The sequence below is a fragment of the Sander lucioperca genome, chromosome 5 (genome assembly GCF_008315115.2).
Source record: "Sander lucioperca isolate FBNREF2018 chromosome 5, SLUC_FBN_1.2, whole genome shotgun sequence".
NCBI classification, from domain to species: Eukaryota; Metazoa; Chordata; class Actinopteri; order Perciformes; family Percidae; genus Sander; species Sander lucioperca.
The window spans coordinates 11,937,761-11,953,575 of record NC_050177.1 but is presented as its reverse complement, the minus strand read 5'-3'; the positions used below and the strand labels follow the sequence as shown (position 1 = coordinate 11,953,575).

Genomic DNA, 15,815 nt, shown 5'->3' with positions numbered 1-15,815 from the left:
AAACAATAAACACTGCTGTGTGACGGTTCTGGTGCCTCTGATATGATATGACACTTTAAGTTATTTGCATATTACATATGAAACGATGATACAAACTTCCTAGCAGACTTGATAGGTTACCTATTAAGTAATTAGTAAAAACTTCCCACCCACGCTTTGCCTGGTTCTGGCACTCCAACTGAGTATTTATTGAAGTGGATCTGATTGGCTGCCATTTGTGTTAAATGTCTGAACATTTTTACTTTTCAACCAAATTTAACCTGTGATCTAATATTCCAACAGTTATTTCAAACTTTTGCATTTATTTTAGAAAAGAAAGATCATGGTTTCATGTATTCTCTAGAAGAAGTGTTCCACCTAGACAATTTTATGTTTCAGATTTGTATTTAATTAGGTATTTCATCCAATTACAATGCAAGAAATCATGCATCATTACAGGTTTGCAGGGTTAAAATGCAGATGAAGTCTGACAACTAATGCTGGCAAGGGTACTAACAGCAGTGGCATAGCAACAAGTAGAATCATATTTTATATTCATCTGCCAAAGTGTATATCACACCCAATTTAAGTGTTTTAAATAATTGTTTTAGATATCCAGATTCAAATATGCTACCTACATCTGTCAGATGGGTCCATCCATGTGTTTACTATCAGTGAAACAGCATTGCGTTCAGTGATTGTGGCATTGCAAGAGTGCAACACATAAATCAACCAGCAGATAAGTCAATATTTATCGTTTTTAAACAGAATAAGCTGGTGCAGGATGGAGCTGTCTGGCTGCTAACTGATTTATTCATAAAGCCTTCTCTACTTACAGTTTTCCAACAACACCTTCTAAAATGTTGGTCCAAATAAGTTAAGCTGCAAGTCTTATTTTCCTTTGAGGAAAGCGTTGATTTTTAAAGCAACCAATAGAGCCTCCATCTATGCACATAGATACACACACTATCTTTGTTTTTACTTCACTGAGGACAGACTTTGATGCAAACCCTTTTATATTGCTATACAGAATAGGCTTAGTTTACAGTATGTGCTATATGTGTACAAACATCAATTAGCAGGTAAAATGTGAAATGGAATAATGAATAAGAGAATTATCGATCTCTTTCCAAACTTTATTTTAGAGTTGTACTTACAATCTTCCAAGAGCTGATTGTGATCTCTTGGTCTCAAAAGAAAGAAAAACTGTACTGCAAAAAAGCTCAAACAGAAAATGTGGTTGTTGCAGGTAAAACAGACAAAAGCCACAAGACTTTTCAAAAACATTTCCTGGTAGCATTATTTTTTCTTGAGGCTAGCTATCCAAGCAGCCATTTTGGGCTTCACTTCTGTTTTTCTTCCAATATTTCTTTTCTTTCCTCTACTTACTAGAATCTTCGTTCTTCAGGGAAATGTAGAAAATTGTAAAATGTAAAGAAATTATTAGTTTTGAGCAGTGTTAATGTAGTGTCCCCTCCAGTAGTCTGACTACTTCTTTACATCTTAGCATTTATATACTGTCCCTTTTGGTCTCTATTTGGAAATTATCTGTGTGATGATGACAGTGTCTGCAAGATATAGATAAGATAATGAACTAATGACTCAATCACTCTATTTCTCATAAACTAGCAATTTATTTCCGTCATTGGTACTTTCCACAGGCACTTTAAAGTTCCTGTTTTTATTTCATTATTCATTATTCAGCATTGTTCTCCTGACCTGGAGTATTTCATCATAAACTGTAAGCCTTTTTATTCACCCCGTGAGTTCCATTCATTCATTCTGGTCGGTGTTTACATCTCACCGCAGGCCAACGTGCAGGACGCGCAGCGCATGCTTGCCGACCAGATACTGTGTGTGGAGCGGACCGATCCGGACTCCCTAGTTATTGTCCTTGTTGACTTTAATAAAGGGAACCTCACTCATGAACTCCCTAAATATAAACAACATATTAAATGCCCGACCAGAGAGGAGAACATTCTGGATCACTGTTACACCACAGTCAGGGATGCTTATCACGCCGTCCCCCGTGCTGCACTTGGTCACTCTGACCACGTCATGGTCCACCTGATCCCCGCCTACAGGCAGAAACTAAAGCTCTGCAAACCTGTAGCGAGGACATCAAGGAAGTGGACCAGTGTAGCTGTGGAGGATCTCCAGTCGTGTTTGGACTCCACTGACTGGGATGTGTTCAGGACTGCTACCAACAGTCTGGATGAGTACACAGAGGCTGTGACGTCATACATAAGCTTCTCTGAGGACTGCTGTGTTCCATCAAGCACCAGGATGAGTTACAACAATGACAAACCCTGGTTCACAGTCAAACTCAGAAGGTTAAGGCTGGCTAAGGAAGACTTGTTCAGGAGTGGGGACAAAGACAGATTTAAAGAGTCAAAGTACAAATTTAGCAAGGCAGTGAAGGAGGCTAAACATCGGTACTCTGAGAAGCTCCAACGCCAGTTCTCAGCTAACGACTCTGCGACTGTCTGGAAAGGACTTTAGCAGATCACCAACTACAAGCCTAAAACCCCCCACTCCTTCAATGACCGACACCTAGCCAACGACCTGAACGAGTTCTACTGTCGATTTGAAAGACAAAAGGACAGTACTGACACCATCCCCCACGACACCGCCCTACAGCTACAGCCACTGTGCATCACCTCCACCTCAACAGGGTCTTGGCCCCCCCCACCAATGCACTCCTTAAAGGTCCCCTCCACCTCCACCCCCCCTCCCACCTCAGTGACGACTCTCTCCCTTCACGAGAGGGACGTCAACAGACTCTTTAGGAGACAGAATCCCAGGAAAGCTGCTGGACCGGATGCTGTCTCCCCATCCAGCTTGAAGCACTGCGCTGATCAGCTGTCTCCAGTGTTCACAGACATTTTTAACACCTCACTGGAGACATGTCACATGCCAGCCTGCTTCAAGACCTCAACCATAATCCCTGTCCCCAAGAAGCCAAGGACCACAGGACTTAATGACTTCAGACCCGTCGCCCTGACCTCTGTGGTTATGAAGTCCTTTGAGCGCCTTGTGCTTTCACACCTCAAAGACATCACCGACCCCCTCCTGGACCGCCTGCAGTTTGCCTACAGAGCCAATAGGTCTGTAGATGATGCAGTCAACCTGGCCCTCCACTACATCCTCCGGCACCTGGACTCTGCAGGAACCTACGCCAGGATCCTGTTTGTGGACTTCAGCTCTGCCTTCAACACCATCATCCCGGCTCTGCTTCAGGAGAAACTCTCCCAGCTAGGCGTGCCTGACTCCACCTGCAGGTGGATCACTGACTTCCTGTCTGACAGGAAGCAGCATGTGAAGCTGGGGAAACACGTCTCCGACTCACAGACCATCAGCACCGGATTCCCTCAGGGCTGCGTTCTTTCTCCTCTGCTCTTCTCCCTGTACACCAACAGCTGCACCTCCAGTCACCAGTCCGTCAAGCTTCTGAAGTTTGCGGACGACACCTCCCTCATCGGACTCATCACTGATGGAGACAAGTCCACCTACAGGTCGGAGGCTGACCACCTGGTGACCTGGTGCAACCAAAACAATCTAGAGCTCAATGCTCTAAAGACAGTGGAGATGGTTGTATTACTTGACTTCAGAAAGAACCCAGCCCCACCTGCCCCCATCACCCTCTGTGGCTCCACAATTGACACTGTGGAGTCTTTCCGCTTCCTGGGAACTACCATCTCCCAGGACCTCAAGTGGGAGCTGAACATCAGCTCCCTCGTCAAGAAAGCACAACAGAGGATGTACTTCCTGCGGCAGCTGAAGAAATTCAACCTGCCAAAGACAATGATGGTGCACTTCTACACAGCCATCATTGAGTCCATCCTCACATCCTCCATCACCATCTGGTACGCTGCTGCCACTGCCAAGGACAAGGGCAGGCTGCAGCGTATCATTCGGTCAGCTGAGAACGTGATTGGCTGCAATCTGCCGCCGCTCCAGATTGTGGCTGATCCCTCCCACCCCTGACACAAGCTCTTTGAGCCACTCCCCTCTGGCAGGAGGCTGAGGTATATCAGGACCAAAACCTCACGCCACATAAACAGTTTTTTCCCCTCCGCCACTAGCCTTATTAACAAGGCCCGGAACCCACCCTGACTCTCTCCAAACTACTCCTCTGGCTCCTCATGCCACTGTACCTACTCTGCTGTAGCGTTCCTTTTTACTACTGTTTAACTTATTTTACTATTTATTTAAATTTATTTTATCGTTATTAATACATACTGTGTGTATATGTTTATACTTATATTGTTTATATTCTTTTTATCCTTCTTATATTTGAATGTGTGACATGCTCCAACAACACCATGACAAATTCCTCGTATGTGCAACGTACTTGGCAATAAAGCCCTTTCTGATTCTGATTCTGATTCTGATTCAGTCAACACAAACACATTTAGTTCCTGTGTTGGCCTCACACGTCTTAAATTAAATCTTAGATTAGTTTCAAATCAGCACATTTTCTTCATTGTCATGTACTCTACATGTATGCAGCATTGTGATTCATTTTTGGGTAGCACTGCTGCCATACCTCTTGAGTCAGAAAGTGGTTACCGGACAACTTGTTGCTGTCTTTCTGCATACATGTTGTGAACTTCTTAAGCAGCATAAGCTCAAAGTGCTTAAATTATTAGTCGCTCTTTCAAGGCTTTGAAAGAAATATTTTAATCTGCTGCAGGGGCACTTTTTCTTTAAAAAAACAAACAAAACAGAAACACTAGCTGTTATTTACCCATTCAGATTAAAGATTTTGAAAATAGTTTGTTAATAGTATGGGCACATACAGTACATCAATTAACATTGTGACAACAACTAAAACTATAGTGCACTGAACAGTAAATATTATTTTTTAGGGCAAAAAAAGCTATTTTGGCTTGAAAGAAAGGTCCTGGATATAGTTAGGAAAGAGGCTTTGCATTGCAGCATTATGTCATCTGCATCAAGTGATATTTGGGCAACACATTTTAGCATTGAAAAAAACAGTGATATCATTCAAATGCATGGAGTGAAATGTGCAGCAAAAATGAAACTAAGCCCAGGTCTAAAAATAAAAGTATGATAAACTGTTTGCTCTACAAACACTTACTAGATATTCCAGTATTTTATCTGTCTCACTTTATCATTGCCTGGTCGTTGGAATAGGTAAGAGATTCATATTTGGACAATGAGCTGACAAATATGAAGTGGTGATTCATGGATAGTTCTTTCTTTGTAAGTGCTTGAACTAACATTTTTCTATGAAGGGATGAGTCAGGGCTAGGTTTAGGGCTGCAGCTATCGATTATTTTAGTAATCGAGTATTCTACCGATTATTCCATCGATTAATCGAGTAATCGGATAAGAAATACTTTGTAAGAAATACTTAGTAAACAGCAATAGTAAATATTTATTATTGCTGTGTACTAAAAAAAAAAGGAAGGCTTTTTTTGAAAAGGCAACATTTTTTATTGCCAAATTCCAAGTAAATTTTTGGTGGCCCAAATGTTAATATTTTTCACCCCCTTCCCCTTCTTGCTTCTGGCTCTTTGCCCTGGATAAGCAAAAGAGCTGTTCACTAAGCCCAGGTAAATGTGACTGTACAAAGATTACAGCAGGGCTATTCAACTACACTGTTCTGGGGGACACATTTTAAGAAGGCTAATACTGAGTGAGGAGAAAGACTAAAGAATGCAGACATCACCGGCATGATGACGTCATTCATGTGCATATTAAGTGGCCATGCTGGGGGGAGGAGCCGGTTTGTCTCCGGCAGCAGCTAAGTTTCCAAAGATTAGTAGCAAACTAATAAACAGTTACTACAAACCGACAGCTTTCGTTTTAGCTTGTTGGTAAAACATGACTATTTGCAGAGTAGCATGCTGTAGGCTAGCTAGTTGTGTAAAACAGCGTGGTGGACGAGAGCAGCAGACAGTAGTTAGCTACCTTGTGTCGGGTTCGCTCCGTGGAATGGATGAGTAGACTGGAGGTTTTCTACAAAGATGATGTAGTAGCATGTTTGCAGCTTAAAATGATCCCAAACTTTCTGTCGTTTTCTCTCGCCTGTCTCTTCTCTTAGACCCTCGCTATTTTCGTCTTCATTCATTTGTAATCTGGGCCGTCAGTCTCGTGCATAGACAGTATAAACGATCTTGTGTCCACAGAAGCGTCAAACTGTTGTGTGCGCTAGTAATTATCCTCCGTGTGGAAACACAGTGAGCCGTACAACCTTAATTACGTTGATTTAACGAAGCTTCGAGGCAAAGAATTTTGCTTCGAGGATTTTTTGTAATCGAATTATTCGAGTTATTCGAGGAATCGTTTCAGCCCTAGCTAGGTTTAATTAATCATATTTCTTATTAGAGAACTCTATTAATGTGACAATGACGATTGAGGATGTAACTTTCTTAACTAATCTCAACAACTAATCTTTAATCAGTGTGGAAGTGTATCTATAAGTGTATATATCTGTTGATGTAGTCCAAACCTGATGCTCTTCTTGACTGTCTGACATACAATTGGCATCTTTAATTCTAATCCTTTTAAATTGAACATGGTGTTTTGACATGCTAATTATAAACATCTGAGAAATGTTCACATGCTCTCTACACATGAGAAAAGTCAATTATTATCAGTATCACGAGCAAAAAAATGCATTACAATCTTCCCGGCCAGCGGCTAGAGTGTCCAAACTGAGACAAATCTGTCAAACTACTTCCAAATGTGGCTTGGATCGGATTTGAAAAAATTTCATTTCATTTAGATTTTTGCTGTGCAGACTTTCTAAAATCAATCTGGATACCACCTGGATATGCGAGAAAGAAAAAAAACGGATGTGGGCTGGCAGTCTGAACAAGGCCTTATTCACTTTGCTTTGGAACAATGGAGCAGAAAACACAAAACTATACTACAGTGTTGACTTTCATTTTCAATCTATGGTATCAAGCACCTTTCCTGTGGTTGCATAACACATCTTGATCATGTTGGTTCTAATAGGGAGCCTACAGTATATTTTGGCAACAAAGCTTACACTGTTGGTCAGCCTTAGCAAAGCACATGATCTACTGCTGAGAGACATGAGACAAAGTCAGGGTAGTGTTATTTATTTTTTACATTGCCCTGTAAGCTAGGTATAATAGAATGGGCATGTCTTTAAAAACCCCAGTCTGGGACTGACAGTGGTTTGTTTGGTTATATTACTCTGGGATCAAGAGTAATCTTTCTGCATTCCTGTGTTTTAGAAGTGTTTGGATTTGTTCTAGTGAAGGCAGTGGGGCAATGACACAAGTGTTATTTTTAACACTGACTTTGGATAGCTTATGTGAAAGTGTTAAAGTATCCTTTGGTATATGACTTATAAAGCATGTGTGATCATCTGTGAATCATTAAATAAGATAAAACCTGGCCATGCTCCAGATATGATACAAAACAAATGTTCGTCCAATATCAACCACAGAAAACTCCAGGCAGTGCTCTCCTGTGTCTTCCATCAAATCAAGTCCGTAGGATTTCTGTGGTTCAGACAGGCAGCATAGTTTACATGAGACATTAGGTTGATTTGAGGACACAGAAGTAAAACATTACTATTTTCTTTTGATTTTACGTTTAATTTTAAATACAAATTACCCTTTTTTTTGTTTTCTGTAAATACGTTGTTATATGTAAATAAAGTTTGCCTCCTCTTGTCTTGTCACACTTTGTTCATAACAGAGTTCAGCACATTTTTCCTTTCTGGAAGAGGGAAGAGAAGATGCTTTTCGTTGATAAGATAAATATCTAATCATACATCCGATAGTGCCCTTAATATTTTTTTATTTAGTACTATAAAAGTTTTTTAAATTTTATATATAGAAAGTGCCCTCTGGTGACAGACCACATAGACAAAATATCAGCGTTGTCACAGCAAGTGCTGCAAAAAGTTTTTTTTTTTTTATTTCACACATGACCATTCCTCATTACTAATGGTTGATTTTATGTGGCCAGCCTTCTGGAGGTTTCTCTGGTTTGAACAATTCACAGTGAATGACCTGTGGTACACAATTGTTTTTTATTTTTATTTTGTATGCATCTGGACCTTTTATTTCTATAAAAAATATGTTACAGAAAGAAAGTGAAAGTACTCGCCTTTTGTAGAATTATAGGTCAAATATGATAACATACTGAATGCACATTTACAGCATTTGGCAGTTGAAAATGATCAAGAGTGACTGATAGTAAAAACAGTACTTAGTAAATGATGGAAGTAGAGAAGAAAAACACAAGGAGCTCAGGATTTGAAAATCCCAGTCACCAAACAATATTTTTCTCGTAAATGTTTTATAGACTTCATATAACCTTTATGAATTTCTAGCCCTGCAGAGGGAGTCTGGATACTGGCCGATATCATCTCCTCTAATGCCCACTAGTGCCACATTTCTTCATATCTCTATTTCACATAAAGGGCGTGACTTCAGAAGGTGGAAGGAGTAGCATATAGCTGCAGTTCCAGAGGCTGCACTTACAGGACTGCATTTTCAGGAACGCAATTCTAGGACCCTAACTAGAGGGCGGGTCTTGCCAAGAAAGTGAGTGGGTAATAATAATAATAATGTATGAAGGTAAATATCGTGCAAAAAGGGAGAGCTTGTAGAATACAATGTGAGAACTTGCAGAACAAAAAATCTGAACTTGTATGTTAAAATTTGCACTTGTAAAAATTTAATTTGCCCTTGTAAAAATAAAATTTGCACTTGTAAAAAATATTCACACACATGTGATCTGAACTGAACCGTCATCAGTGGGTAACAGGTGCCAAGTTTCGCATCCCTGCCAAGAATTGCATCCACTAGGGAAAATAATGATTTTATAAGGCAAAGTACTGTTTAAAAACTAGGCAATAGTAAATCTCTTTGTCATGTTCATCAATAATGATTAGGATTTTAGAAGGTTTAGAGACATCAATGTTTTATCAGACTCTGTAGTAGCATTTCCTTGCTACCTAGATGCAATTTTCGGCAGCAATGAATTCTGAAGAAATTATTGTTTCTGCCCAGGCGGGTGCAATTCTTAGCAGGGATGCACAACATCAGCAAAGCAAGCTCTGGTCATGGCCGGGGGATGGGCCGCTGCTACCGGATGTGGGGCTCTCCGTGTCCTGCTGGAGCTCCGACTGCAGGTCGAGGTCGGCAGCGAAGCTTTCTGGCAAAAGCAGTGTTACTACGCTGGTCGATCCCCACTGATGACGGTCCGTCTGCTGCTGCAGGCCGTGGAGCTCACCGCCAGTGTTTTAGTTTGACTGTTAAAAATGTTTAGACAATTAAAAGGTATTTATTTAGAAGCGGGCTGGCTGCTAGTTAGCTAACGCTAGCATGCTATTCCACCAAGTTTCCATGCTACATAAATAAGCCAGACAGAGTTGTCCCTCATCTGGCGATAGAAACCCTGCTTTTCCCGTTCTGTTAGCTCAGAGCTCCACAGCCTAAGTCCACAGGTACAAATTAGTTTTGCACCAAATGTATCGTCAAGAGTGTTGTGAAAGTCGAGGTGCGCAGATTCGCCACTTTGTGATGCGAGAGAGCACATATGTGAAGTTGCAGTGACAGATTCCAGAGGTTGTAATCACTTTGTTGAGTTGTGGTTGTGATGGAAAATGAACCAGAGTAAAAAAAAAGTATACGAGTAAATGTTGCATTATAAGTTTGCAGCTGTCATTGTGTTCATGTAAATATCAATCTACACATTTGTGAATATCTTTTCTGTAACTTCACATTCAGAATACAGGTGTGTGAACATTTTCTACAAGTGCAAATTTCAACTTACAAGTTCAGATTTTTTTTACAAGCTCATTTTTTTTTTCTTTGTATGACTTCAAATTCAGATCACATGTGTGTGAATATTTTTTACAAGTGCAAATTTTATTTTTACAAGTGCAAATAAAATTTTTACAAGTGCAAATTTTAACATACAAGTTCAGATTTTTTGTTCTGCAAGTTCTCACATTGTATTCTACAAGCTCTCCCTTTTTGCACCATATTTACCTTCATACTAATGTGACAGGACCGCATTTCCACCAAAAATGGAAGAAGAGCACGTCAAGCCCAAGGGGGTAAGCGAGCATCCGGAAAGCGTACCTCTTATGGGGAGATTCTGAGGCTAACAAGCCATCACCTTCTGCTAGCGTTCCATTGACTCCCATTCATTTTGGAGTCACTTTGACAGTGAATAACTTTACATCTGAAGCGTTTAAAGACTCTATTTGTCCATTGTTTATTTCTAAAGAAACACGACAATGTATAAAAGGCTCCATTACCTTGTATCTCACGTTATGGCCCCCTAGCAGCCGTTTTTGTAAAAATAGGCTAACGATTGTGTCATAACCACGCGACCTTCTGTCGCACAGTAGAGAAATTACCGTATAGTCAGGAGAAGCTTGCAGACAATTGGGGGGGACGTGTAGGCATACAGTCAAGAGAGAAGCCCATAGAGAGTCCATGAAAGCATCGGAACAAAATATTTCAGCAACGTTTTGATGGATTGGAAATACTTGGGTATGTGGCAAGTGAATTCATATGAAGTAACATTTATCCAAGAACAAACAGATTTCTCTTGGCACAGCTACCAGAAGACTTACAACCATCAGACAGGTTGCTCACATCATATCTGCGTCGTCAAGCTCAGTTTGAGGCTGTGCAGTACGCTCAGCCATCACTGGAAAAGTGCTTCTAATTGACTTCACTGGTCTCCGTTGAAGTCTATTGCGTCGCTGTATCAATTTCTTTCACTGTCTATGGTCAAGCCAGAGAAGGAAATTGATGGGAATTGTATATAAACCGTAAATAGCATTTATTGCAGCACATAATGCTTGTCAGTCTAAATGTATAACTATTGAAAAAGGTGTACCTCAAGGCTCATCTCTTGGGCCTTTGTTATCTGTTTTTATTAATGATCTTCCGCAATCCTGCTCTACTTGTCATATTCATTTATATGCAGATGATACAGTGATCTATTCCTCCAAACTAGATATCTTACATATTGAGCATTCACTACAGGCTGACTTTGATGCCGTTCAAAAATGGTTTTCACATAACAAACTTTTACTTAATAAGAAGAAATCATATACCATGTTGTTCAGCACTAAATTTAATTCTCTTCACCCAGTTAATAACTGTTTAATTCGCTTCTTGGATGGAACAACACTTGAGAAAGTGGAGGAATTTAAATATCTTGGTTTCTTGCTTGACTCTCAGCTGTCTTTTAAACCTCATTAATTCAGTTGTTAAGAAAATAAACTATAGTCTGAGAACACTATATCGTTCGATCAACTGTTTTACGCTACAGGTTAGGAAAAGGATTATCTCACAGCTTCTATTACCAATATTAGATTATGCAGAGGTTATCAGAATACCTCTGAAACAAATCTTATCCCTCTCAATGTAGCCTATAACAGTCTCTGTCGATTTGTTCTGAGGTGTCACGCTTCCAGAGATTAAAGGACCCAAATGCAGGGAGAGGCAGGCAGGCAGGAGAAGATTTGAGATCGAGGATTTATTAATCGAAACACAAAATAACCAAAGGAGTCTTGGGGGAAGCAGGCAAAAAAACAATTCCAAAAAAGAAGTAAAAAGGGAATCCAAAAAACCAGAGGAGTAAAAAACCAGGGAAATACAGAAAGGGTAGAAGCTGACCAGAAAAGACACTGGGAAAGCACACAAACACACACAAACTGACAGGACTGAGACACAAAACGATCTGACACCACAAAGGGAACACAGGGGCTAAATACAAGAGGTAATGAGCAAATAAGGGGCAGGTGATATAACAGGTGAAACACATTAGGAGAGGCAAAGTAATCAAAAAAAGGCGGGAAAACACAGGAAGTAAAACTAGACAAGACAGAAAACTAGACTATCAAAATAAAACAGGAAACAGAACATAATACAAAACAGGGAACAGAAATATACACCACGAAATACACAGTCCACAGAATACAATATACAAAACGGGAAACAAACAGAATAATAATAACAGGCAACAGAAATGTCCATAACTACAACACTGAGGTGTCCTTATAGAACCCATCATTGCCTGATGTATGAGTCGCTTGATTGGTTAACACCTAAATCTAGAAGGCATTCTCACTGGCTGCATTTTATTTTTAAATCAATTTTCTTTAACTATCCTACTTATTTGAAACAAAATTTAATCCCTTATAGATCAACATATAGTCTGAGACATACTGTGTACCCCTTTTTCTTTGTTCCCAGAATCTCCAAAGAAATTGGACGATGTGCCTTTAAATTTAAAGCACCATCTGATTGGAATACCTTGCCCACTTCACTTAGATCAATTACTTAATTTGTTTTGTTTAAGGCATATGTCTTTAATTATTTACAATTAACCTGCTCTTGTTTCTAACTTGACATATTACGATTTTTGTTGATTTATTTATGTATTTTATGAGTTGGCTCCTGTTTGTGCATCTACTAAAATAGCAACATATTTGGGATGTATGTGTTTTTACTTGTGTGTATATGGGGGAGGGGGAGATCAGTTGTTGTTGGAGCAGTTAGGCTTGGGAGTGATGTATGTATTTGTGAATGTATTTTGTGTTTTGTATTTACTGTTTAATTGTTTTAAGGACCCCCTTGAAAATGAGATGATTCATCTCAACGGGTTATCCTACTAATACATACATCTAAATACATCTAAAATACATTTAATGTACTAGCCCTGACAGACATCTTGTGATTCAAATGTAATCCAGTAGAGTGCAGTATTAGCCCAAAGATCTGATACCAGGCTAAACTCCACAAGTGTCCTGCCTTATGTTTGTGGGAAATGACTTTGATGAAATTAAGTAGCAACAACAAAAAATAAATAAAACACCTTAAAGTTGCATCAAATGAACTAAAATAATGTATGAAAGTTAAGATACAAACTAATTGTTAAATTATTATGCACTGTTAAATGGAAATGAAGTCAGAAAAAAAGGAGAACCAGAATGAGGACCAGTGAGGCAGAAAAGAAATAGATGACAGAGCTTGTGATGAACTAGTTAGTCGAGGGTGGAGCTGTGCCAATCAGTATGTCACAGTGGCCTCATCACTACTGGTATTGGCACTCCTTAAAAGTGTAAAAGTAACAGGTATTCTGTCAGCCAACTACATGGAATGGATTATTATGTGAATGACAAAAATATATGTAATTGATATTTGGTATAGGCTCTTATCTCTCCCCGCAAACATACACAACATCACTCAGCAGGGATTGGGAAGTGACAATAATGGGGTGATGTGATAAATGTCTTCTAACTGCATGTTGCTGTTATATTGTATGCATCATAAACCATTAGGACACTCCTTATTTTTACTTTTTGGTATTGCTTGTACTGTAATGGAATTGAAATTCAGCATTTCTTATTTGAAGTCTAGCTAAAGTATCACACTTTTATTTAAAAGACAATGAATATTTAAAGATGAAAAAATAAATTCTTCAATGCATCTCATATATTTTTATTTTTATTTTATGTACACACATCCCAAAAATAGTAGTACAAATGACAAAACATCCACCTCCAGTTTCATCTGACTAAATAGTTATGCTTTTTCAACAAACACAGATATGAATACAAACAGCAACCATTCTGCACATACATACTCATGCTTAAACAGTGCATTAATATAAAAATAGGCTCTGGCTTTTAGCTGAATGTTTATGTTATCATTGTTTATAAATCTTTAATTAAGTTTATAAATTATTTTATGTTACTTGCACTGTTACTAACATGAAAGCTAACTTTGCATCAGTTCCCCTTTATGGATATCTAGACATGTCTTCTATCACATATAATCAGGCTTGGGGAGAATAGACTACATGGGAAAGTAACTCTATTTTGATAAAGTTACAAACAAAAAAGACACAATCACAATCATTTAGGAAAAATGGGGATTATTAGCAGGATTACATCTTAAAATAAAGAACGGTATATACTATTATGCACATGTGCAGACATTAGAACACTTCACGAACCTCACACAACACCATTCTGTTCTCGAGTGAAACCAGAGCTACAGCTTCATTATCACTGTCTTTAACGTTAGTAGTAAAAAAAAAGCTTTTACTGGGTGAAAATGTCAGCAGTATTTTGTATTTAAAGCAGAAAAGTGGAAATTCACCACAGTACAGTGCAAGTTATGCCCATATGTACATAGTTACTTTAATATTGTAATACTTATTTGGATGTGATGTAATATATGTGGAAATGGTCACTACGGAAAATTATTCCGACACCACATGAATGCAGCACAAATGCCCTGTGATTCAGATCCGCTCCAAAATTAACGTGTTTTTCTTTGGCTTCTTTGCTACGCGAACCAAAACCATAACCTCCATGGGCGGAGGTAATTAAAACACAGCAGAAATAAAGTAAAGCGTACAACTTCAACAAAATACATGTAAAGATAGTGAAGATGTTGATGTGTGTCTCATAGGGATATGTGTTGAATGTTTTCAGTCTGGCCCTCTTTGCCGCTCTTTCATTCTGCCCAGCTTTCTGAGCTTGGCGAATAGGAGCTCTCTGAACTTGTCACCCATGAGGAAGTAGAAGACAGGGTTGATGACACTGTGCAAGAAGGCCAATGGTCGGGTCAGGATGTACAGGCCCTGTATGTACATCTTTGTACAAAGCCCTGCCCAGGCCTCATTAGATGCTATTCTGACATTTCTCAGCACATGGTATGGAGTGTAGAGAACCAGAAAAATGACTGCAGCCATTACAACAACCCTTAAAGGCCGCTTGTATGATGTTGTCCTGTTCTGGACAGCCCTTTCCTGGACACGGAGCAGATGTGCAATTTGGTAGGAGAAACCACAAAGTCCAAGCACAGGGAGAAGGTAACCAGTCAGGGTTAGTCCTAGGCTGTAGCCCAATGTATTGATGTTTCCTTCCAGGCTGGCAAAATCCTTGCAGCGACTCCAGTTTCCACCCCGGAGGTCATCTATCATCAGTGATATCATTGGAGCAACTTCCACATTGACAGCTAGCCAGCTCAGCCCTGTTATGATCAAGGCTGATCGTGGTCTCAGCAGGTAATGGTTCCGTGTTGGATATCTTATGAGCAGGAAGCGGTCCATGCTTAGCAAAACCATAAACAGGATGGAAGAGTAAAGATTTACATGGAGTACATAGCGGTTGATAATGCAAGCATGGGGACTGGTCTCTGATTGGTTGTTTGCATAGAGGTACGAGAGACGTGGCAGCGTGCAGAGGAAAATTAGGTCGGAGACTGCCAGGCTGAAGAGGTAAATATTGCAGCTCTGCCACTGCTGCAAACAAAATATGTAACCAAGTACAACCACAAAGTTTCCAGGAAAACCAATGCAGAACTCAATGCCATAAGCCGGTGGCAGGTAGTACCGCAGGAGCACTTCAGGGATGTTTGTACAAGGTGGCACCTGAAGAGAAGAGGGGGGTTGAGGACAGAACAGAAGAGGACAAAATAGAGAAGGAAGAATAGAGGAATATAGAGGAGAAAGGAAGGGAAGTAAGAGCGAAAGGAGACAAACGTGAGTAATAATAGAAACAGTTCTATGACTTGGAATTGTGACAATTTTCAACAACAGATTCAATAGGAAGACATTTTAGGTTCAGAGCCTAACCCATTCAGCACAACATCAATATTGTATGTGTTAGTATAAGACTTACCAAGCTGTAGTTGCTGGTAGCCTGAGTATTGAGTGTGGCCATTAGCAGGTGCAGCTACGACAGTATCTGTACACTGGAAACAATAAACACTGCTGTCTGACGGTTCTGGTGCCTCATATATATGGCTGAGAAACACACACACTTTAAGTTATTTGCATAT

At 39.7% G+C, this 15,815-nt stretch overlaps 1 protein-coding gene across 1 annotated transcript; it reads right to left on the bottom strand.

Annotated features, from left to right (window-relative positions):
• Positions 1 to 14,226: 14,226 nt before the first annotated feature.
• On the bottom strand, positions 14,227 to 15,732 carry LOC116050824 (succinate receptor 1-like). Its single transcript, XM_031301042.1, has 2 exons — positions 15,656 to 15,732; positions 14,227 to 15,405 (listed from the first exon to the last, which is right to left on the bottom strand). The coding sequence occupies exons 1-2, from the start codon at positions 15,695 to 15,697 to the stop codon at positions 14,461 to 14,463; spliced, it is 987 nt and encodes a 328-aa protein (XP_031156902.1). The 5' UTR covers positions 15,698 to 15,732; the 3' UTR covers positions 14,227 to 14,460.
• Between the last annotated feature and the right edge of the window lie 83 nt (positions 15,733 to 15,815).

Coding starts and splice junctions, on each gene's coding strand:
- LOC116050824 (XM_031301042.1), bottom strand. CDS start 15,697: ATGGCCACACTCAATACTCAGGCTACCAGCAACTACAGCTTG. Junction 15,406..15,655: donor CTACCAGCAACTACAGCTTG/GTAAGTCTTATA, acceptor TCTTCTCTTCAG/GTGCCACCTTGTACAAACAT.